This window comes from Euphorbia lathyris, chromosome 3 (assembly GCF_963576675.1).
Source record: "Euphorbia lathyris chromosome 3, ddEupLath1.1, whole genome shotgun sequence".
Lineage (NCBI taxonomy): Eukaryota > Viridiplantae > Streptophyta > Magnoliopsida > Malpighiales > Euphorbiaceae > Euphorbia > Euphorbia lathyris.
Window position 1 is genome coordinate 18797374 of NC_088912.1, and position 26054 is coordinate 18823427.

Genomic DNA, 26054 nt, shown 5'->3' on the forward strand with positions numbered 1-26054 from the left:
GCTGGGTACCGATAAAAGGAGCAGAAACTGTATCCTGACTCACAGCTAGTGTTGTGTTACTGCTTGGGCAATCTTTTCTTCTATGTCCCACCTGACCACAACCAAAACAAGCCCCAGTTGCTCGATGGCATGGAGAGTTACCATGGAATTTACCGCAAAGCTGACAAGTAGGGAATGACGATCTAGAGGAACTTTGACTATTCTGAGTACCAGTGGACTGAGCTCTCTGACCATATCTCTGATTATTCTTGGAGTATTGCCCTCCTTGACCAGGTAAGGAATGGGACCCATGAGATACTGAATAGTTACTTCCCCTACTATGCTGACCACTCTGGTTGTCATATCGAGCACGTTTGTTCTGATCACGAGCCCTACGCTGATCATCAAACATCTCCATCTGCCTGGATCGATCCACCACTTCCTCAAAGCTAGACAATCGTAAAGGAGCAATTCGGTCTAACAGTCTGTCCCGAAGTCCCCTTTCAAACCTCCTTGCCTTCCTCTCCTCAGTTGGAATAAGATGCTCACCGAAACGAGCAAGTCGAGTGAATTTCATTTCATATTCACTCACAGTCATACCACCCTGTTTCAGCACTTCAAACTCTAAAGCTTTAGCTTCCTTAACACTAGGAGGAAGGAACCTCTCTAAGAAAGAATCACGGAACTGTGGCCAAAGGAAAGCGTTATCAAGTCCATTCCCTCTCTTGGAAAGATACCAACTACGTGCCACTCCTTGTAACTGATTCCCTGCTAACAATACCATCCTAGCACTGGTGCATCCCAAGACCTCATAACATCTGTCCATAGCATCCAGAAAATCCATAGGATCTGTTACAGAATCCTCACCCGAAAACTTTGGAGGTTGTAACCTCAAGAAGTCACTGAGATCCTGTAATTGAGCTCTATCATTAGGTATAGCAGATCCTGCAGTTCTTGGTTGTCTGTTTTCACCTACCACATTTGTTAGCCTTTCAACCGCTTGAAAGACCCCTTGCAATCCAGCAGCCAAATCAGTGTTAGATATTTGAGCAGGCTGAGAGGTTGAAGCTGTACGAGTGGGCTGAGATGACCCTCCAGCTGGTTGCGATATTGGTTCAGATGTTGGAGCTGGTCCTCCAATAGGGTGTGAAGCTCCCCCATCAGCTTGAGATGAATTCCCAACGGTCACCCTACTCCTAGTACTAACATTAACCGTATTTCCGCCTCTTCCTCTTCTTTTAGGAGGCATGATTACCTATCCATGCAGCAGAAGTATACACTTTAGCAAAAGAGGTATGGAAAATGAGTAAATAGGAAGACCGAAATAGATATGCAAGATAAGGGATACGAACAGAACACGTGAATCTTATACAGTAAGTCTATAAGAACCTAAACCTGTCTCTGATACCACCTTTGTCACGACCCAAACCAGGACATGATCGACGCATAAATTAAGTAATCTTTAATCTATGCTAGCCTTAATTCTGAACTAATAGAAATTCCAAAATTTACTAACAGAATATCAAAGTCATCTCAATTACATCAATAAACCTTAAAAGAATCAAACTATTCAAGTCAAATCTTAATAATCAAAAGTCTCCAAAAATAAGATAAAGCTAAATCATTAAGCAGTCTCCTTCAACATCAATCCAAGGGTTACCTCACGAACAGGGACCTTAATCTGAAAAAGAAATATTCAACGTGGTATGAGATTTTCATCTATACGAGCGAAAACCTCAGTGAGCAGTAGCTATAGCACACAACAGAAAAGGAACAGGCAGGCAGGCTGGTACTTTTAAATTATGACCAATATAGTTCAAAATGTAATATTTCAGAATCAGTTAAACCAAATGGGTCAAAATAATATAATCAATTCAAATACTGGTAATCAATTGTCAAACATAATACTAAAGCCTTTCAAAATATCAAAAATTAGAATAATCAGAAAATAAGCCAAAAACTTCAAAACACCTGGTACAGTGTAACAGAGTGGTGATACTGCACACCACCAGGGCCAGATAAATGGTAAGCGCTACCAATAACAGATACAGATAACAGGTAATTGTCTTCACCGATCTTATGCATGATTCTAATACTGACACAACTGACGACAAACTGACAACTGACAACCTGACTCAAGACAGACGCAAAATACTAATGTTATGAAGATCGGTGAGAGGCCAGATAACAGATACAGATATACTGAGCACTTGTACCAGTTTGAAAACATGTAATATACGTATATAGGTCAGAAAATCATAACTAATTGAACAAATTATCAGATTTCTAAAATAAAAGTAATAACTGCGATCAATCGCGTATCAGAAAGTACAGATCATATCAAATCAAATTTTAATAATGTCAGAGTAACTGATAATAGAACAAATCAAATATAAAGGGCCTGTTCCCAGAATATACGCTCTAATACTAAGGATATTTAATAAACATAAGGTTCAAATATACGCTCTTATAAAGGAAAAAAGAAACGATCAAATCCCAATTTTTTTTCTAAACGGTTTTCATTCGGATATTTCAATCAAATCGTGTCATGTACTATAATTACCACTCACCTTATGTTTAGGCAGATGCTAAGTCTAAGATATTTCGGCTGCTCACAACGTTGTATCACCCGGAGGAATATTGCTATCTCCTAATATTTTAAGTAGGAGAGCAAAAGTTAATAAATTAACTTAAGGTTAGATCCAAAATTTAATTAATCCAGATTAACATTGGTTTAAGAAAATATTAAAACATTAATTCAGGAATACCATATATATTAATTCGAAATTCATTTTACCTAAAATGAATAATCAGTGAAGAAAACAAAGATTTAGGTGCACAACACCAAATGGTAGAAAATAGAGGTTTTGGATTCTGTTTATTTCCATCAAATGCTAATAATATTGAAATCAATTTATATTTGAACTCCAAAGCTAAACAATTAGCACAAGAGACAAAACAAGGAAAAAGGACAAGGATTATATAGATTAATATCTATCCAGGAAACATAAATTTTCAGATGGCTTTTCCCCAAGAACACCGGCTCTACACAGATTAATTATTAACATTATATTTTTCTGTATTTAATAATGGAAGGATGGCGTCAATTAATCATAGCATATATGTCTAAAAGAAGGGAATAAATATTTGCTCACTTACCTGGATATCAAGAACGAAAAGCTGTGTAAAAGAAAAGTTTGCGATTCGTTACGGCGGAACAAAGGGAGATTGCGGCTGCTGTTAAGATCCCTCAAATAAAGTTTTTATTTTATAACATAAATATATATTAGGTCTTCTCAATTTCTTTTTTTTTCTTTTTTCCTTTTTTTTAAATAAGATGGTATTTTCGTAATACTTTTTATTAAAACAATAATATTTTCAAAGGTACTTTAAAATATCAGGATATTACAGGTACCCTAACCTTACAACACAAAAACATGGGACATTGATCTGATCGATAACGTGCGAGAGCATCCGTGTACATCGAGTAAAACCGAAACCTAGATACACGAATGATGCTCCATACGTGTACATCCTCCATTCTTCTTTGGACGCGTTCGACAAACCATCATCCTCCATTGTGAACTCGTTGATAAAATCCGCCAAAACCTGACTTTTCAAGGCTGGCCTTCCTTCGTACCTTATGTCGAATTCGCCGAACCGGATATACCATTCCATTAGCCTTCCTGATTGTCTCCAGTTTCTGTAGTACTTTTCCTTTTGGGATACTGGTTCTTACTATCACCGTGTGCGCTTGAAAGTAAGGTCTGAGGCGGATAGAGGTCGCTACACCCGCCAAGGCCATTTTATCCAATTTTGAATATCGGATATCAACATCTTTTAGCACTTTGATAATGTAGTAGGTAGGATATTGTTGTCGTTCAAGTGATTCATAACCAAGGGGGATCCGTTTCTCACGGCGGATCCTTCTCATACGTCGAAAGTCTTTGGAGTACCATCAAGATGGCGTGTCATATGTTTGGCATATCATGAGTCGATAACCCATAGGCTCTTCGTTGCTTGCCTTCCATCTACCTACTTGTTTGCTAGTGGATGATGACATCATAATTCCAGATGTTATTGTTGGTCCCTTGTAAGGTTGCAAGTATAGTTCCAAGGGGGGGGGGGGGTTAGGAACTATTTAAACTTTTTTGCAATTAGGACAGACTTCTTCTTCTAAGGAAAAAGGTTTTAACAGCGGCGCTGAGTAAACAGCAAGATACTGGCTTAGTCAACTGGTGACTAGGTCAGTTTCTTAGCTTGAGTCAGGAGATAGCACTTAGAGTCTATTCCTGAGCTCAGATGTTCAACGCGTACAACTCAACTTGACCTCTTTACTTGGTCAGTTTTTAGTTATTTTAAGCAAGCAATATATATAAAGAGTTAAAGGTAAGAAATACTTTACTCAGCAGATTTATTCAGGTTCGGCTTCTTCTAAGCCTACGTCCTGTCCCCGGAACGCGTTCCGAGATTTCGAATCCTCTACTGAGCTCTTTAAAGGTAGAGCCTCAAACCTTTTACAATCTTAGCAACTGAGTATGACAAGAGTACCTTCCTCTATACCTCTACTCAATCCTAATCTCTTGCTGAGTACTATAACCGAGTACTCAGCCTCTCCTTTCTATTCTCTAGAAATGATAAGTGTTTTGTCCTATACAACGATTTGCTAAGACACTTTAGACGATTGAAATAATCACTCTAGACTTTTACACAAATGTATGAATTGTAGTGTAAGATTTGCTTTGCTTCTTGCTTGCAGAACTTGTGTAGAAATTTGGTCAGCGTAATGGCTTGATCAAGTTCTGTATTAAAATGAAGCTTCTGATGGCCCTATTTATAGAGACGTCTGGGCATCGGTCATTTCGAATTTCGAAATAACCGTTGGAGGGAAACGGCTTCCTGTCGTTGTCATCCTGACTTGCTCAGAGCTCTCGGCCAATCAGATTTGTGTATCTTCTGTCCTCGGTCAGCTCAGCAGACTGTCTCTCCTTTTATGGTAAAGTCAACTAGACAGCATACTGTGTCGTCTGAACTTTACCCAAAGTAGAAATACTTTGTCTGGAAGTTTTTTCCTTAGCCAGCTGCTGTCTTGTACGCTTTGTCGAATCTACTCAGCAGCTTCATCTTGAAGTTGTTCCCGAAGGTCTTCTAGATCCTTCTTTCGCTGAGTTGCGTTTTGTCCAAAGTGACAACGTTTTGACAAACGCGGGCCGAGTTGTACTGAGTTGTTTGACTTGGGCCTTGACTTCCGTATTGGGCTTGTGCCTTTTAATTCTTGTGTCTTATAAACAATTTTAACTCAATATTGAACAAACACATTAGTAGAATAAATCAAAGCATTTAAACTTAGTGTGTTTAGAATATGTATTTCAATTATATTTAAACAATTTTGTCAAATCAAAATTATGTGGAAAGGTGTTTCAACAGTTATCAACCTAATCCATCATATATGTCATATTATTCCCCACCACAATTAGATCTAACAACTTTAATTCTTTTATCAAGTTGATTTTCAACTCCGGTCTTAATATTTTTTAATACATCTAGTGACCGAGACTTCTCATGAATGTGATATAGGTAGTCATATATGTAAATCGTCTATGAACGTGATAAAATATTGTTGACAATTGCAAAATCTTATAGGAAATTATCTACAAATATCAGTATGAATTACTTTTAAGAAGTTAATTAAAATGTGAAAAATCAATTACATCAATTATGATTTTTTTATATTTTGTTACGTCATAAAAAAAAAAAAAATTCATGTATCAATCTTTAAGTATACTATTTATTTCGGCTATTATATATTTATAATAGATTATACTAAAAAAAACCGTAAAGGCAGCCTAAAATATAAAATTCCAATACAAATTGAATTCAACGATATCGCAGCTCAAAGGATCATTACTCACCTGGTTACATTACCAAGGATGTGGACAATTTCATCCAGTGTTCCAAGAGCGAGCAAACGCTGAGCAACACAATACAAGACGCTGCATAAGGGTAACTATGGGATTACAAAAAATAATGAAGGGCAAATATGTCATTCTATCCCAGAAAGAAACAACTATAAAAATGACTCATTCTCATTTCGCCAATACCCTAAACTATCCCAAACCCTAGTTTCCCCTTCACTGCTACCCCTCACACACACACAGAGCAGCCATGGCCGCCGCTGCCGCCGCCCGGCCTCTTGTTACTGTCCAATCTCTGCCATCTCTAAATGAAATGGCGGATTCTTCACAAACCGTGATCCTTCCAGACGTGATGAAAGCTTCAATCCGTCCAGACATTGCTAATTTTGTGCATAGCAATATGTCCAAAAACAGCCGTCAGCCATATGCCGTATCCAAGAGCGCCGGCCACCAGACTTCGGCCGAATCCTGGGGAACTGGTCGTGCAGTTTCGCGTATCCCCCGTGTTCCTGGCGGTGGTACTCACCGGGCAGGACAAGGAGCTTACGGAAATATGTGTCGTGGAGGACGCATGTTTGCTCCGACCAAGATCTGGAGAAGGTGGCATCGGAGAGTGAACCTTAATCAGAAAAGGTATGCTGTTGTTACAGCCATAGCAGCCTCAGCCATTCCCTCTCTGGTGATGGCTCGTGGCCACAAAATTGAAACGGTGCCGGAGATGCCCCTGGTGATCAGTGATTCTGCTGAATCTCTAGAGAAGACTTCTGCCGCTATCAAGCTGTTGAAGGATATCGGGGCTTATGCTGATGTGGAGAAGGCTAAAGATAGCCACGCTATCAGAGCTGGAAAGGGGAAGATGCGAAATCGTCGATACATTTCTCGGAAAGGTCCACTGATTGTGTATGGAAGTGAAGGTGCTAAGCTTGTTAAAGCTTTCCGAAACATTCCGGGTGTTGAGATAGCCAATGTTGATCGGCTCAACCTCCTTAAGCTTGCTCCAGGTGGCCATCTTGGTCGGTTCGTGATCTGGACAAAATCTGCTTTCGAGAAGCTTGACTCTGTGTACGGGTCATTTGACAAGTTATCGGAGAAGAAGAAGGGGTATGTATTACCTAGGTCTAAGATGGTGAATGCCGACCTTGCTAGAATCATCAATTCGGATGAAGTTCAATCAGTAGTGAAACCTATTCAGAAGGGTATCAAGAGGGCCCCATTAAAGAAGAATCCTCTGAAGAATTTGAACTCGATGTTGAAGTTGAATCCGTACGCTAAAACAGCTAGGAGGATGTCTCTTTTGGCAGAGGCAGAGCGAGTGAAGTCGAAGAAGGAGAAATTGGACAGAAAGAGAAAGACAGCTACAAAGGTATTTCAACTTACTATTGCCTTGATTTTTAAGATATACTAGTTTTGATCAACATGTTCATTGATATATATTGCTTTGTGGATTCTGCTTGTTCTATTTCCTTAGATGCTCTATTTCGTGTGATCTGTTCTTTAGATTGTCTGCTTGTAGGACAGGATTTGGCTTCAAAGTATGTAGAGTTGATTGATTGATTGATGTTGTGATTTGAAAATTTCAAGGCATTATGGATAGAAAAACATGCTTGAATAGGTGTCTTAGTATTTTATAGAAATTGGTCTAATACAATTGGATCAATAACTAGTTTATTCGCTACTCGTGTGATAATTTGGGTGAATGTCACAGGACCTAGACTATTCCATTTGCAAATGCAGTGAGTATGAAAATGCAGTGGATCAAAAACCAGAACTGGTCTGTGACATACCCACACAAGCATTAACTATTCTTCATTAGATTAACCCCCTAATCAGTTGAGCGGGAAATTTATTTCATTCAAAAAGAACTTGCACCATCCCTCAGGACATATATATATCAGATAGCTGGTTCTGCATTTTAGGGGAATGGTGTATTAGCAAAATTCTAGGTATGGTTCATATTATAGGATCTAACTTAAGCTACTTCGTTGATTGGCACAACATCAGAAATCTCGTTCAGCTCTTCTATTGTTAGCTTAATTCTCATGCTAGAGATTTCTGTTTGGTAAACAAGCAATGAAGCTTAGCTAATTTCACCTGCAAGTGGGATGACATCTTTCTCAATGCCACGGGTCTAAAGTGACCATTCCATTTGGAGTGCAGTGATGGGATGAACTTGTGCCCTATTTATTGTGTTAGGACTTGCTTCAGATAGTCCATGTACTTCATTTTTCCTTCTTCCACTAACTTCTTGAGCTCCACCATTTGCCTTCTCATAATATAATTCATTGGATTCAAGATTCATTTTTCCTTCTTAACTGGGACTTCTTAAACTTTTTGTTTTTTGGGCTTTTTGGGGCAGAGTTACTATTTATATTTTTATCTTCTTGTTAACCTTATATTACATAGATCAGTTTGATTATGTGTGCTATTTCTATGAGATGCACTTTCGCTTCTGTTTCTGCTAAATACTACATGTTATATTACCTGTTCGACCTGTTAATTTTTTTGTCTAATAAAATCCTGGTTACTGTTATTACCAGCATTTTAATTCCAGCCAGCTGGTACCACATGGAATAGGTCTAATTGCTTGATATATTGATAGAAAATGGCTAATATGTGATATTGTAGTCGAAAAAGTTGTTCTGTATACTTTTTGCAATGAACTGAGTTGAATGTTTTGGTTTCGGCACTAGCATGATATATGGATTTGAATGTGTTATATGACAGCGGATTTTACAGGGTTTGATCTTTAAATACTATTGTGAATAGACAGGCAAACTCTTTTAATATTTGTTTGCTGGGCTCATGGTTTATGGGTTCTATTTCACACCTTTTTTAGGTATTGGTTTAGCTATTTGGGGGAGCCGCGTCATTTGCCCACGCAGAACCACAATATAGAAATATGATCGACTGTGTGGGCAGATGATGCGACTCAGCTGAATAGGAAAACCCCTAAATGAAGACCTAACAAATGTGTGACATGAGAAATCTCAGTCTCTAAATACTATCGTGATAGACAGTCAAAGTCTTCTAATTTTATGTCTTGTATTTGTTTGATATATTGTGATTCTTATGTTATTTAACTTCACTTCTTGGTTGTTAATTCCTCTGTTATTTTGCATTGAATCTTACAGGAGGAGGCAGCTGCCATCAAAGCTGCCGGCAAAGCATGGTACAATACCATGATCTCTGATAGTGATTATGCTGAGTTCGACATCTTCTCGAAGTGGCTGAATGTTAGCCAATAATTTGATCAATTCATTTCAAATCCTGTTGGACAAGCTTTGTTTTGTTATAGTAGCTGCTACATTTATCCTGGTTTTGTTAGGCTTAAGATTTTTCATTCAACATAAGGTACTGGAATTAATATTTAATGGTTTATTACATAAGTGGCATTTGTTGTTTTGTTTGAAATTTGAATTGCAAGTTGATATTGATTTTGTGTCCCTAAACTTCCAATCATGGATGTATTGTCCATTGCCAAACTGTCTGAGATTTTCATCTTGCACAGTCCCAGTGATGGAAGAAAAATGAATTAATGGTCAAAATGGCCTTTGAAGTTGGTAATATGCTGCCCTTATCGAAGTCTAGGATGTTTGTTTTTCAGTGCTTCTTCGACCAGTTTTATCAGAAATATCTTGTTCTTTATTCTCCTTGTCTTCATTCTCCCTTATTTTTTACCTCTTCATTTTCTATTTCTTTGCCATCTTCTATATGCTCTTCTTCAGAATCAGGTGCTGTATTATCTGAGTTGCAACACCAGATTTTGATTCAGAAGAGTATTATCTGAGTTACAACACCAGAATTTGATATTTTTTCTGAATCGTTGAGCTTTGTTGAGTCCGGAGCTGTTTAGGTTAGTGGACTGTTAGTTTTTTTAAATCGGGAGGGACTAGTCCGATCCTGGAAGAACAATAAAAAAAAGGAGTGAAATTAGATGAAAATGAGGTTGTTCCAATGTTGAAAGAAAGTGTGGTAATGTCAATGGATTCATTTGAAGAATTGTTTTGCTGCTATTTGAATTGTAAAAATAAGGGTTAATTTCAAAAAAATTCATATGGTTACATTGATGGACTGGTTTTTTGGCATGTGGTTGTTGACATTTGTAAAATTTGAATTATGTGCTACTCTACTGGTTGATTTGATTTTTAGTATCTGGATTGCATATTGGTCTTTAGTGCTTGTGGTTAAATGTAATAATGGACTCCTAATCTCGAAGGTGTAATCTAGTGATACAGTAATATTCACATGGATCTTAATGGTCATAATGGTCAAGTGAATTCGGTCATTCACCTTTAGATGTAGGTCTGTTAAAATTAAACCTTTGAATCTCCATCTTATGATTCTAATAAGTTTAAATCTAACGGTGAATGATCTAATATTGCATGGTTATTAAGGTCCATGTGATCAAAACTGTGTAGATTGATGGATTGTTGTTTATTGTGTATGGTAACTTTGCCGACAGTTTGTTATCCAATAAATGCGGTTGGTCAAAGTAAATGACTTTCTTGCCTTAAATATTTATAGATTTGTTTACAACATTAGCATGATCCATTGTTTTTTAGGTGAGAACATTTCCTTATGGTGAGAACGCTCAAAACTACGTCGTTTTGAGTATAAAAAAAAAAACACTACTTCTCATGGGGTTCCTTATGGTGAGAACGCTCAAAACTACGTCGTTTTGAGTATAAAAAAAAACACTACTTCTCATGGGGTTCAAACCATGAACCCTTCAATTACACTCCACACTACTTACCACTGAGCTAATTGCTTTTCTTGTGTATTATAATGTGCTCTGCTTAATATACCACTGTTATTATAGCTTCTATTGTTTAATATTTGACGCATGTACTTATTAATATCGATTAAATGTGCATACTAATGAATTATTAATAGGAAAAAAATATGCATAATAATGAATTATTAATAAAAAAAATTTAAGAACATGCTCTAATTTCTTATTTATTTAATTCCTCTATATTTTTGTAATTTATGTTTTAAAATGTTAAGGACGATATTCTAAATATTGTTACATATGTTCTAAACTTTATAATTTGTGTTCTAAAAATTAAGTATAATGTTTTTAAAAAAACCAGTAAATATATGGACCATTTTTGCATTTGTTCTATAATATAATTTATAACTCATATTCTAAATAATATAACGTATGTTCTAAAAACATAACGTATGTTCTAAAGTTTATAGTTTCTGTTTCAAAAATTAAGTATAATGTTCTAAAAAAATCAATAGATATCTGTATCGTTTTTTCATTTGTTCCAAAAATATAATTTATAACTCATGTTCGAAAAAACATAACACATATTTTAAAAAACATAACGTATGTTCTAAAAAACATAATTTATGTTCTAAAGTTTATAGTTTGTGTTCCAAAAATTAAGTATAATGTTCTAAAAAAATCAGTAGATATCTGGATCGTTTTTTCATTTGTTCCAAAAACATAATTTATAACTCATGTTCGAAAAAACATAACATATGTTCTAAAAAACATAACGTATGTTCTAAAGTTTATAGTCTGTGTTCTAAAAATTAAGTATAATGTTCTAAAAAAATCAGTAGATATCTGGATCGTTTTTTCATTTGTTTCAAAAATATAATTTATGACTCATATCGAAAAAACATAACACATGTTCTAAAAAACATAACGTATGTTCAAAAAAACATAACGTATGTTCTAAAATTTATAGTTTGTGTTCCAAAAATTAAGTATAATATTTTAAAAAAATCAGTAGATATTTGGATCGTTTTTTCATTTGTTCCAAAAATATAATTTATAACTCATGTTCGAAAAAAACATAACACATGTTCTAAAAAACATAACGTATGTTCTAAAAAATATGTCGTACGTTCTAAACTTCATAGTTCGTGTTTTAAAAGTTAAAATGTATGTTGTTTCAAAAAAAAAAGTTAAAATATATGTTCTAACGTATGTTTTAAAAAATATATTTTATTATATAACATAAATTACAAAAATATAAAGGAATTAAATAAATAAAAAATCGGAGCATGTTCTTGGATTTTTTTTCTATTAATAATTCATTATTATGCCCATTTCTTTTTTTTTTCCTATTAATAATTCATTATTATGCATATTTAATCGATATTAATAAGTGAATGCGTCAAATATTAAACAATAGAAGCTCCAATGAGAATGATATATTAAGCAGAGCGCAACATAAATACATAAAAAAACAATTGTCTCAGTGGTAAGCACTGTGGAGTGTAATTGAAAGATCCAAGGTTTGAACCTCATGAAAAGCAGCGTTTTTTTTTTATTTTTTATACTCAAAACGACGTAGTTTTGAGTGTTAGCAAAGTTAATATGCTATAATGTGCAATTTTGAAGTTTAGAGACCATAATAAAAAAGCAAAGTTTAGAGGCCATGGGTGTAATTTATCCCATTAAATTGACTATGGTTGTCCATTTCTTATTTATGCATATTAGTTGTTTTTTTGCCGGCCGGATTCTAGAAAAACTTAGTACTATATATAATCTAAAACCTATATATAATTCTCCCAAAGAAGATGAACTTGTTGATGGATATTACAATACCATTTCAATACTAAATTCAACAACAAAAGGGCAAAAATCTCAACTTATTATATACACGAACATGTTGAAATTTCAATCACAAGTCAAAGTTTAGGAAACATTTCAAAATGGCATTAGTACCATTTCAGCTACTACTCCTACTACTACTAATTGCACCATATCTATCGTTTGCATATTCTCATCAAAGACCAAAATTAAGTGCAATTAGACGCGAGTCGAGCATCTTTTCGTCCTCTCCCGATCTCCCTCCAGAATACGAAACACATTATTACGCACAGACACTCGATCATTTTAACTATTATCCGGAGAGTTATATAACTTTCCAACAGAGGTATGTATTGAACTTCAAGTACTGGGGCGGCGCGAATACGAGCTCCCCCGTTTTTGTTTATGTAGGGGAAGAAAGTGATATAGAAGGGGATATATTATATGTTGGTTTCATATCAGAACTTGCGGCTCGTTTTGAAGGGTTATTATTGTATATAGAGGTGAGTTCATGTAATTATTTATTCATTGTGGTCTATTTGCCTCTTAAAATTGTTTATATAGATCTATTGACCCCATCGAGTTGCTTCAAGTGATATACATTTCAATTTATCTCAATCCTCTCTTGTTCTGCTATGTGGATTCCGGAGCTAATCATGTCATGTTAAGCAAGTCTAGGGATTAAAGAGGCACTCGGGTTAATTGGTTTTTAGGATCAAGTGCAAGGGACTCATGATGTATTAAGCTATAAATACTATTATCAAACTTTACCTATCAGCTTAATCTTTAAACTTCAATAGTTCCTCCGCACCGTGCACGAAATTTCCTCTAGGACTTGAAGCGTGTGTCAAATGAAATTTTATCAATAAATGGTGTTATTAGGATTTGAACTCTTGAGTTTTAAATCTAAGAGGTTTTAATGCCGGAATAAAAACACCACTCAATCCAAGGTGATAATTTTTTAGATTTGAAACGTGTACGTAGACTCATTCTACTACCAAAAAAGAGTTGTTAGAATTCAAACTCTCAATCGCTTGATCTACGAGGTTCTAGTATCACGTTAAAGAACTGTTTGACTCATGTATATGTTATTTTTATAGCATCGTTACTATGGAGAATCATTACCATTTGGAACAAGAGAAGAAACGTTTAAAAATGCTACTACCTACGGATATTTAAGCTCGGAACAAGCTTTAGCAGATTATGCACAAATTATTACAGATGTTAAGAAAAACCTATCAGCTCAAAATTCCCCTGTCATTGCTGTTGGAGCTTCATATGGTGGAAGTAAGTCAAAAAATAATTTCTTGTTTTTATTATGGAAAAAATCATCTTAAGTCCCTGTACAATTAGAATTAATCAGCAATTTGGTAATTTTATTCAGTGCTTGCCTCATGGTTTCGTATGAAATATCCTCATATTGTAATTGGATCTTTGGCATCATCTGCTCCTATTCTCTACTTTGTGGATATTACACCCCAAGATGGATATCAAGTAGTTGTATCCAAGGATTTTATGGTAATTAATTACTAATTAAACTTTGTTTTTCTTCTCATAATTGGATTAATGAGATTGATTCTTAATTATAATTAATGTTTAATTAATTTGGATTTGTGTAGAATACAAGTGAGAGTTGTTACAACACCATAAAACAATCATGGTCCGAAATTGACAGAATTGCAGCTCAGCCTAATGGTCTTTTGGATCTTGGCAACATGTTCAACGTTTGCCAGTAAATCACTAACAACTCCTATTTACATTTCTTCTTAAAATAGATCGTGTTCGTGTTATGTCAATTATCAGGTTAGTGTGGAATAAGTCAATGCAATCGTGAACCAAAAACTTCCATGTCATTATCTGGTCAAGCCCAATTCATCACTATCTTTTGTCTGAATTCGCTTTTCCAATGGAACACGGGGCGGAAATTGTGTTCCATGATTGCAGTGGTGGAGGGATAGGGGGTCGTCGACTCCCTCCCCCCATGAAAAAAATTATATAATTATATGATGGAAGTTGCATCACTAAACATATAATTTCCGTCGTTAATGATATTCAGAATCTGTCACGGATTTTATACACTGACGAAACAGTATTTTTCGTTGTTGATTCTTAGTCCCATAAAAGAATCTATAGTTTTTTTAACAAATTTTTATCCATTAACCACTCGAGTATTTAGTTCTGGTTCTACCACTGAATGATTTTTTGTTTGTCAAAAAAATTTCAAAAGAAATTTTGTGTGGAAATTACCGACGGTAGAAAGACTACAGTCGTGACTCGTGACAGAATAGTGAAGCCATCCAAATAATGGGATGGAAAATTACGAAATATTTTCGACGGTTTTGTTCCGTCGAGATGATTCCATAACAAAACGGCTATTTTCTAGTAGTGTTGCCAACTAGCTATAAGCACAAGTCGATAAAACTTCAACACTATTTCAGGTGATGACTTTTAACAAGAGCCTAATGTATCGAAAAATAAAAGTCATTGGAGGTTCCGAGTTCAAATAAAATTTAGGTTGTTGGAGGCTAAAAATAAAATTGCTAAGTTTAGAAATTTCCTCCATTTCCATAAATCTAACTCCGACACCAGTGGTAAGGCTAAACCCATATATAAAATTCTGGATCCGCCACTGCTTTTTTTCCTATTCTTTTGAACAATTTTTTTTGTCACATGAACTTAAATAAGTCTTTTTTTTGTTTGTCTTTTCTCTTTGATCATTATTTCGAAGTCCTTTAAACTCAACACATGGACTCAAGGAGTACCTAGCAACTTTATACAAGTTCTCAGCCCAATATGACAATCCTCCTGATTATTTAGTGGAAAATTTATGCAAAATCATTGATGGAGCACCACCGGAGACCGATGTTCTTGGCCGGATTATTGCCGGTCTTAATGCCACTACTATTTTCGGGAATCGAAGTTGTAATTATGTAACCGATGATGATACATTGTACAAGATGAACGCCTGGGATTTACAGGTATATATGTTAATTATCTAACAAGTCTAGATCTAACGGTGACCGACCAAATTCATTTGGTCAATCACTGTCATGTAAAAATCACCACCGTAATTAACTAACATATATACATGTGTTTCAGACATGCACGGAGATGGTACTACCCATCGGTGTAGATAACAATGATACAATGTTTGATATATCAGTATTTGATCTGAACAATTTCACAAAATTATGTCATCAAGTGTTTGGTGTTACCCCTAGGCCTTTTTGGGCTCCTATTCAATTCGGTGGTCATGTAAGCTCCTTTTTTAATTAATCTTCCTAATTGTAATTAATTATTTATTTTATATTCTAATTAATTAATTGATTTTCAGGATATTAAATCTGCCCTTGGAAATTTTGCAAGCAACATCATTTTTTCTAATGGACTTCGTGATCCATGGAGTGCTGGAGGGTAAATAGAACTTCAACTTTTAAATCAAACATCATTATCATATTGATTATTACATTAATTAATCTTTTTTTTTTAATTTCTTGACTGCAGAATCTTGGAGGACATATCAGATAGTATTGTTTCCATTCGTACCGATCAAGGTAGACTTTATTCATAATTTAATCATCTTCAACAGCTTAATTTTTAAAACAGTGAAAGTTTAAGAATTTAATATCCAAAAATAAATAATCAAAGATTTCATTCTTGAAACTTTAAATTATGCGTTTTGCTCAAACAAAATTATTAGTATTTCAAAATATTTATAGGGATATTTTAGTAAAATAAAACTATAATTAAGATACTTAAAAATTATATCTAATTATTTATTTTGAATTAAATGTTTAAGATTTATCCAACATGATCCTTTTATTATTTTCCAAATTAATTGAACAATTTGAATATCTTTTTTTTTCTCATTATTAATGGAGATTTGGTTATGGTAATTAGGTGCTCATTGCTTGGATGTACTAAACCCTACACCAAATGATCCTGCCTGGCTGATTGAGCAAAGAGAGAAAGAGATCAAAGTTATTGCTGCTTGGCTTGCTGACTACTATGCTAAGCTTGACACGAATAACTAAACAAATTAGTTAAAATCAAATCCGTATGTGCAGGACGGATTTAGAATTCACTGACAGAGTTTTTGGGATGCTTAATTAATATTTTTTGGATGATTTGAGGAAAAAAATTTAGAGCTTTATACACAATTTCCATGGAGATTTTCAACATTTTTATAATATATGATAAATAATCACTAAGTGTTCGTCACTAAATATTAACTTTTGTCATTGAAATTAACAACGACATGCTTAGTCAAAAAAAGAATTTGTAGTTTTTTATATATATTTTTTTTTGGATGTGTATATCACACGATTCAGTGCGACTTTCACCAAGTGTAATCTCCAAGTTTGAAGAACTTGCAGACATTTGCATTTTCGATAAAGCATAAGACATTTGATTATAAGAGGCTTAGTGAAAAAATCAGCTGATTGAATGTGTGGGGACAAAAAGAGTACTGACTAAACCTGACACTAGATGTTCCCTACCAATATGGTAGTCGATATCAATATGTTTCATTTTTTCGTAAAAAATGGGGTTCGTAGCAATATATATTTCCGCTTCACTATCACAATTAAGTGGAATAAGTAAATGGTGAGATATTTGAAATTCTTGAATCAAATAATTGAGCCATTTAAGCTCACAAGATGTTGTGGACATAGCTCTGTAATCAGCTTCAACTGAAGATGTACCGGTTGTACTCTACTTCTTTGTTTTCCAAGACATTAATGATGTGCCAAGAAATGTCGATTGTCACAGATTAATATAATTAAGATCTATGATTGGGTCTTAACTATTAGCTCGAACTTTTAGTTCAATCGGTTCCATGACATGGTATCAGAGCTTTTAGGAACAAACGGTCCTCATTAATTTGTAGATTTTAAAATTTCAGAAGAAAACTTTCAAGTAAACACCATATGCTCTAATACCATGAAAGCTCCATTCGTTTCAACTCATTTCACCTTCTTTTATTTGCCATAACAATAGCAGTGCTATAAAAGAATTCTCGTTTACTAATGTTGAAAATCACATATATCTTTTTGTCGGAAAAAATATTCTATAATTCCTAAAGTATCAAAGTGTAAAATATAAAGTTTTTGTTTTAACTTCTCCCTAATTTTAATTAATAGGACTACAACAACTACAAAAAAATAACCTTTTACCGACGGATGTTTTCTTCTGTACCGACAGTTTCAACCGTCGTATCTACTTTAGCGACGGTTTTATCAGAGCGGCGGGGTAAGGTTTTTATTAGTGAAGCTTTTTTAATGGCGGTTTAAACCGCCGCTAGAATCCATTTAAAAAGAAAACAAAACGATTTACTGACAGAAAACGGTCGGCAATCCATTCTAAACATTTTAAAGCACGAATTTTTACACGAATATTTTGTCGGTAACTTTCTCATTAGAAATGCTATATAATTTATTTTTTTTGTATTGTGCTAGCAAAATAATTATAACCACATACACCATACCATTGAAATAAAATTTCAGTACAATTTACACCAATATGGTCAATATTCAAACTAAAAATAACGAAATCTGAAATCAACATAACTAAAGTGACTAAAGTTTAAATATATCCAAAAATGTCACGAAATTAAAATTAAAACTGTTATACCCAAAAGCTAATTGACAATTGAACTTCATGTAAATAAAGTCATTGAGCTAAGCATATCTGATCTTTCACTTCTTTGAAGCATGTTGTGCATCCTTCATCTGTCTGCTTATTTTTTCTCTCCTCTTTACTAGTCCTGCACAAAAGTAAATCTCGATCAAGTCGCAATCGCAAGTCAAAAAAGAAATAACGTGGAACTTAAACCGTTGCTATCATAAAATAATAAAAGACTTCTCCAAATTTTAGAAAGAGCTCGAATAGAGTCAATTGAAACCCTTGAATATGTTGGAACTCATTTTCTAATCTCCACATAAATAAAACTGTAAGAATCTTAACAAAAATTTCCCAATTATCACATACCTAAAAGGACAAATATTCTATTAACTTTTATGGGAAAAAGAGCTATGAATCAACAAGATAAATTGCTAATAGCTTATTTATGGGCTCAAATACATACAGGGACCAAACAGTTGAGATAAAAAAAGAAATAAATATACAGAAAATACATAATCATGAAACTAATGCAATGGAATGGCTTAGAAGGAAATTTGAGGCTACTGATAGCTGAAAGCCCTCAAAACAGGACATAGATGAAGAAGAGTCAAGGGATGCACAGGTCTCTCTCCTATACCTTATTCTATTTCTAGGCTAAGCTCATGCTTAGTCTTAGTCTGACTGCAATCTTTTGTAAGTACTGAACTGTTAGGAATTAATGCAATTACAATAAACGAAACACAAACAAACACACAAGAATTGTTTACCCAGTTCGCCACTCAATTTGAATGACTGCGTCTGGGGGCACTACCAAGCCAGGATATTTTACTATAATTTTAGAGATGCGGATTACAAAGAAATATGCTATATTTATACTCCTCAAGAAACCCTAAGGGTCCGTTTAGTATGACGTAATGCAATGTAATATAATCAAACTTGTAATGTAATCAACATTGTAATGTAATGTAATGGAATAGTGATTCAATTACCATGTTTGGTTGACAAACTAAAAAAATAATGAAACTTAATTACCGGTACAATACTTATATTTGCTTAGTTAAAATGTAATCATAAAATTTTATTTATACAATTAAAATCATCGAAAAACATGAAAACGTGAAAAATGAGAAAAACATGAAAAATGCAATAAAAAGGACGGAAAAACAAAAAAAATCATGACGGGTAATATTTCGTCACATTTTTCGAGTTTTTCGTTTTTCATATTTTGGAGTTTTCATGGTTTTTTTTCATTTTTTATGTTTTTCTAGTTTTTTGTTTTATCGTTTAATAAGAATTGTGCATAATAAGTATTAATAATAAAAATGAAAGAGTTAGTCGTAATGGGGATTCATGTCTATTATTTATGTAATGCTCATTACATGAATTTGTAAAGAAAACTCGAGTGATGTATTTGTGATTCCATTACGATAAAAACAATATGACCCATGGGCAACCACCATGGCTCCTTTGGTCATTTTCCAAGCACCACCTGCAAAGATTACACAATAACCTTCATCATCCATTTGCCCAATTGACAACAGATTTCTCTTTAGGCCAGAAACATGCTTTACTCCAGACAGCTTTATCACAGATCCATTCGGAGATTTGATCGAAACATCTCCCTTCCCTACAATCTCCAATGGTTCATCATCAGCAAGATAAACCTTTCCGAATTTCCCAGAGGTATAGTTTTCCATCAAATCTGCACTACTACATGAATGAAACGAAGCTCCTGAGTCTAATACCCAAGACTCCAGAGGACTTCTTACACTCAATACCAGGGATTCTGCTGCTGTTTCTGCCGTTGAATTACTCAGAATCAACGCATCACCAAAATCCTCGCTGGCTGAATTCACTGACTTCTCCTTCTGCGGTGCCTTACATTCACTCTTGTAATGACCATTCTCATTACAATTTCCAGCACTTGATATGGCTCTTGTCCTTCACAGGTTTCCCTCTCCCTTTGGACTTAGACCTGCCACGATTCTGCTTTGACCTGCGATCTGACCTGCCCCGATTCTCTGCATTCAAGGCTGATCCAGATGTGGAACCTGACTCTTTCCTGCGAATCTCCTCGCTTATAATCAAATCTCTGACATCATCAAACCTAAGTTTTTCTTTCCCTGCTGAAGCACTTAGGGCAGTAACCGTGCCACTCCAACTTTCTGGTAAAGAAGATAATAGAATCAGGGCTAATACCTCTTCGCCGAAATCAATATCTACAGAACTTAATTGAGTGATCGTCATATTAAAATCATTCAGATGCGTCGCCACTCCTATATTCTCCGTCATCTGTAGATTAAACAGTCGTCGCATCAGATGAACTTTATTGCCCGTGGAAGGCTTCTCGTATAACGAACTCAAAATCTCCAACATCTCCTTTGTGGTCTTTGCCTTCACCGTGTGATGCGCCACGTTTCTGGACAGCGACAGGCGAATCACGCTCATCGCTTTTCTGTCCAACAGCTTCCACTCTTCATCATACATATCCTCCGGCTGCTCACCCAGAGGCTGGTACAGATCTTTACCGTACAAGTAATCCTCGATCTGCATCTTCCAGAAACCGAAATCTGAACCATCGAATTTCTCCATAGGGGTTTTTCCGTCTCCCATCGTAATTATCCTCGCTCTGATACCAGTTGTTAGGAATAATTGAAATTACGATAAACGAAAAATAAACAAACACACAAGAATTGTTTACCTGGCTACGTCCAGAGGCACTACCAAGCTAGGATATTTACTTCAGTTAGGCTTATATATTAGTCTCCATAAGCCCAACAGTTTCAGCAAGACCACTAGCTGAATATAGAACAGAAGGCTAGATTGTCAGTTTCATCTGTATACATGTAGGATTGAGTCAAAATACAGAGAATTATTATTATTGAATAAAAAAAATAGAGAAGTCATAATCAGAATCTTGATCCAACTATATAATTCTAGAACATAGTTACAAGAGTTAATTAATTGACATCTCATCTCTCAAAATAATTAGTTCAAATCGGATTATTATTTGACCAGGGATAAAAGTTCTAGACTAGACGTCAAATTGAACTAATGGGATTTTAATTTAATCTATAGTTTAATGCTATATATTGTGGATGTTAATATTGTTACATACAAAATGTCCTGGCATGCAAACAAGGCAGATACTTGCTGGCAATTGCAATCGTGGGAATGCGGGTCGGCTACAATTAAGAGTACGTGCTATTTAGGTAGTGCCCGATCTTGAGTTAGACATGCCGACCAAATCGAGTTTGGAGAGCTTGTCGCTAGTTTGAGACTTGATTGGGACGAATGGACGTGCCTCTAGGCACTATACTGGTTTGGGAGCTGATCTCGTTTTCCTGATGAACCCACAAGAGGGCGAAAACCACTGAGCGTCAGAGGTGATTAAAGGCTGAATCTCGGTAGAGATGGGGTGCTACACGGGAGATGCCTCTGCGAGAAATTCTAACCCCGTGACATAATACACCGGTGAAATTGATCATTCAACTTTACATTATACTAATAAATCCAAATTAAAAAAATCCATTAAAAATTTAACGAAATGATTACTGTAATACATATTTGACCATATTGTATGGTGACGTATTTGACTATATATTAAAATTAGGCTTAAAACATCAGGAGCTTCCTGCTATTCGATTACCACCTTAAATTTTAAAGTTGCATAATTAGCCTCCTGAACGTGTTTATAAATAACATATTGGTCTTTTAAACTTGCTTAAAGTGATCTATTGACCTCTTAAACTGATTACAGTGATTTATTAGCTCCCCTTCTAAACTTGTTTAGATATACATTTTAACTTGTTCAGATTTTTACTCGTTCTAAAATTATAACGAAAGTAAGAGCAAAGTTGAAAGATCGTAATCGTGGGTGTAATTTACCCTATTAAATTGACTATGGTTGTACTTTTTTTATTTATGCATATTGGCAGTTTTTGGACGGCAGATTCTAGAAAACTTATTTCCAAATACAACCCAAAACCTATATATAATTCTCTCAAAGATGTTGTTGGATATTACAATGTCAATTCAAAGCTAAATGGCAAAAATCTGAACTTATATATAAGAACATGTTAGAAATTTCATTTACAAGGCAAAGTTTAGGTAATATTTCAAAAATGGTATTATTACACTTTCAACTATTCCTACTACTACTAATTGCAACATATCTATCATTTGCGTATTCTCATCAAAGACCAAAATTAAGTGCAATTAGACGTGAGGCGAGTAGCTTCTCTTACTCCCCCGATCTCCCTCCAGAATATGAAACGCATTATTATGCACAGACACTCGATCATTTTAACTATTATCCAGAGAGTTATACAACTTTCCAACATAGGTATGTATTGAATTTCAAGTATTGGGGCGGCGCGAATACGAGCTCTCCCATTTTTGTTTATGTAGGGGAAGAAAGTAATGTTGCAGGGGATATATTATTTGTTGGTTTCATAGCAGAACTTGCAGCTCGTTTTGAAGGGTTGTTATTATATATAGAGGTGAGTTCATACATTTATGTATTTAGCTTCCGCGTTAAATACTAGTTAAATCAAAAGTTTAAGCTGACAAAGTAAAATTCAATAACAATGTATATATTATCTCTATCACACGTGAGAGATAATAATTTTATTTTTGAACTTTATCTAATGGTTTAAACTTTTGGATTGAATGATTACATAACATGATTAAATCCTGACAATATTAGTGAGATTATATTATACACACTTTATGGATGTGTTAGAGACAATAATAAAACTTATTACTGATTCTTACCCGTCAATTCAAATTTTTAGTCCAATTGGCTCCTTGACATGGTACTTATGTATCATAGATCTATTGACCGAGAGTTCGAATTTTGGTGATGTCACTTATTAATGGGATTAATTTCAATACATGGTAAAATTGGCATGTGTTGTATACGTGTCTAACACCCACGGCCGATCCTGACATTTTATGGGCCCAGACGAAATTAGAGATAATGGGCCCTTAAATTGTATTTAAAAGTCTAAAATAGATTTAGACCCATTTTAGACCTAAAATATCATATTGTTTGATAACTTTTAGACCCGAATGGATAACAAAAAAAAAAGTATATATTTAATAAAATTTAGAATTTTGGACCCTGGGCGGCCACACCCTGGCCTATGCCCAGGGCCGGCCCTGCTAACACCCTTTCAGCTTAACCTTTGAAGTCAAATGGTTCCTTCATATTGTGCACGTAATTTTCTCTAGGACTTGAAGTGCGTGTCCATTTAATCATATAATGAAATTTTATCAATAAATGTGTTATTAGGATTTAAACTCTCGATTCTGAAATCTTAGAGGTTTTAATACCTTATTAAAAGACTATTCAATCCAATGTGACAAATGTCTTTTAGATTTAGAAAGCGCGCAAAACAGGTATTCATTTTACCATATGTTGTAATTCTATTAACAAAAAGAGTTGTTACAAACTTTTCATCGCTTGATCTAAGAAGTTCTGATATAAAGTAAGAACAGTTTGATCTAAAAACTTAAATTGATAGATAGATAGATGAAAAATCATTTAATGTATGTTTTTTTTACAGCATCGTTACTACGGAGAATCATTACCATTTGGAACAAGAGAAGAAACATTTAAAAATGCAAGTACTGTTGGATATTTAAGCTCAGAACAAGCTTTGGCAGATTATGCACAAATTATTACAGATGTTAAAAAAAACCTATCAGCTGTAAATTCCCCTGTTATTGCTGTTGGAGCTTCATATGGTGGAAGTAAGTCAAAACATAATTTCTTCTTTTTATTTTGGAAAAGATCACCTTAAGTCCCTGTACAATTAGAATTAACCAATAGTTTGGTAATTTTATTCAGTGCTTGCCTCATGGTTTCGTATGAAATATCCTCATATTGTAATTGGATCTTTGGCATCATCTGCTCCTATTCTCTACTTTGTGGATATCACACCCCAAGATGGATACCAAGTAGTTGTATCCAACGATTTCATGGTAATTAATTACTAATTAAACTTGTTTTTGTTCTCATAATTGTATTAGATTATTGCTTCTTAATTTTAATTAATGTTTAATTAATTTGGATTTGTGTAGAATACAAGTGAGAGCTGTTACAACACCATAAAACAATCATGGTCCGAAATGGACAGGATTGCAGCTCAACCTAATGGTCTTTTGGATCTTGGCAACAGGTTCAACGTTTGCAGGTACATATAATTTCCGTCGTTAATGATATTCAGAATCTGCCACGAATTTTATATAGAGATGAAATTTCCGACAGAATTTCGTCCCCGAATAGAATCTGTAATTTAAACAAATTTGTGTCCATTAAAAAAATAGCAAATGTAGACAAGTAATAGTATCTTTTTTTCCTATTCTTTATTCTTTTGAAGAAATTTTTATCTTATATGAATTTAAATAAATGTTTTTTCTCTTAGTCCTTTAAATTCGACAAAAGAACTCAAGGACTACCTAGCAGAATTGTACATGGGCTCAGCCCAATATGACAATCCTCCAGATTATTATGTGGAAAATTTATGCAAAGCCATTGACGGAGCACCACCGGGGACTGATGTTCTTGGCCGGATTATTTGGGGTCTTAATGCCAGTATTTTTGGGGATGGAAGATGTAATTATGTATCTGATGATGATACCTTGTACAAAATGAGTGCCTGGGAATTGCAGGTATATATGTTAATTATCATTTCATTTATTGCATACTTGTCTCATCATTCAGTCCTTTAATTTTGGGTTAATTACAAATAGATACCATGTGGTTTTACGGATTTGCAGGTGGATACCTGTGGTATTTTTCTGTTATTCCCATATTGATATATTAATGTGTTTCAGACATGCACGGAGATGGTACTACCCATCGGTGTAGATAACAATAATACGATGTTTGATATATCACCATTTGATCTCAACAATTTCACAAAACAATGTCAACAAGTGTTTGGTGTTACTCCTAGGCCTTATTGGGCTCCTATTGAATTTGGTGGTCATGTAAGCTCTTTATTTAATTAATCTTCCTAATTAATGAATTAATTAATTTTTAATTAATTTTAATTCTAATCAATTAAATTAATTGATCTTCAGAATATTAAATCTGCCCTTGGAAATTTTGCAAGCAACATCATTTTCTCCAATGGACTTCGTGATCCATGGAGTGCTGGAGGGTAAACAAAACATAAACTTTTAAATCAATTTCATTATCATATTGATTATTATATTTATTAATCTTTTTATTTTTAATTTCTTGACTGCAGAATCTTGGAGGACATATCAGATAGTATTGTTGCCATTCATACGGATCAAGGTAGATTTTATTCATAATTTAATCTTCTAGAACTTAATCTTTAAAACAGTGAAAGTTTAACAATTGAATACCAAAAAATAAATAATCGAAATTTTAAAATTTCATTACACATTTTGCTCAAACAAAATAATTGGTATTTTCAAAATATTTATAGGGATATTTTAGTAAAATAAAATTATAATTAAGATATTTAAAAATTAAATCTAATTATTTATTTTGAATTAAATGGATAAGATTTATCCGACATGGTCCTTTTATTATTCTTCAAATTAATTGAACAAATTGAATTTTTTCTTTCATTTATTAATGGAGATTTGGGTATGGTAATTAGGTGCTCATTGCTTGGATGTATTAAACCCTACACCAAATGATCCTGCGTGGCTGGTCGAGCAAAGAGAGAAAGAGATCAAAATTATTGCTGCTTGGCTTGCTGACTACTATGCTAAGCTTGCCACAAATAACTAACAAAAATTAGTTAAAAACAAATGTTTAAAGTCTACGGACTTAGTAACGGATTCAGAATTCAGAGATTATGTTTAGGATGATCAATTGATTTCCATGGAGTTTTTCAGCAATTTTTATATATAAAATAAAGAATTACATATGGAAGTGTTTGTCATTAAATATACATGACAGAATTTATAACGGAAATACTTATCTTTGATGCTTAGTC

At 34.3% G+C, this 26054-nt stretch overlaps 3 protein-coding genes across 3 annotated transcripts; all 3 read left to right on the forward strand.

The window, feature by feature from the left end:
- The first annotated feature begins 6065 nt into the window (after positions 1-6065).
- On the forward strand, positions 6066-9305 carry LOC136222188 (large ribosomal subunit protein uL4-like). The gene is made up of 2 exons (XM_066009721.1): positions 6066-7257; positions 9026-9305. The coding sequence occupies exons 1-2, from the start codon at positions 6145-6147 to the stop codon at positions 9137-9139; spliced, it is 1227 nt and encodes a 408-aa protein (XP_065865793.1). The 5' UTR covers positions 6066-6144; the 3' UTR covers positions 9140-9305.
- A 3264-nt stretch (positions 9306-12569) lies between these two features.
- On the forward strand, positions 12570-16481 carry LOC136222555 (uncharacterized). The gene is made up of 9 exons (XM_066010311.1): positions 12570-12950; positions 13548-13734; positions 13832-13965; positions 14067-14179; positions 15176-15425; positions 15547-15702; positions 15782-15861; positions 15952-16001; positions 16348-16481. Exons 1-9 carry the CDS (start codon positions 12570-12572, stop codon positions 16479-16481), a joined length of 1485 nt encoding a protein of 494 aa, XP_065866383.1.
- A 5712-nt stretch (positions 16482-22193) lies between these two features.
- Positions 22194-25846, forward strand: LOC136222556 (uncharacterized). Its single transcript, XM_066010312.1, has 9 exons — positions 22194-22571; positions 23640-23826; positions 23924-24057; positions 24157-24269; positions 24501-24747; positions 24913-25068; positions 25162-25241; positions 25332-25381; positions 25713-25846. The coding sequence occupies exons 1-9, from the start codon at positions 22194-22196 to the stop codon at positions 25844-25846; spliced, it is 1479 nt and encodes a 492-aa protein (XP_065866384.1).
- The last annotated feature ends 208 nt before the right edge of the window (positions 25847-26054 follow it).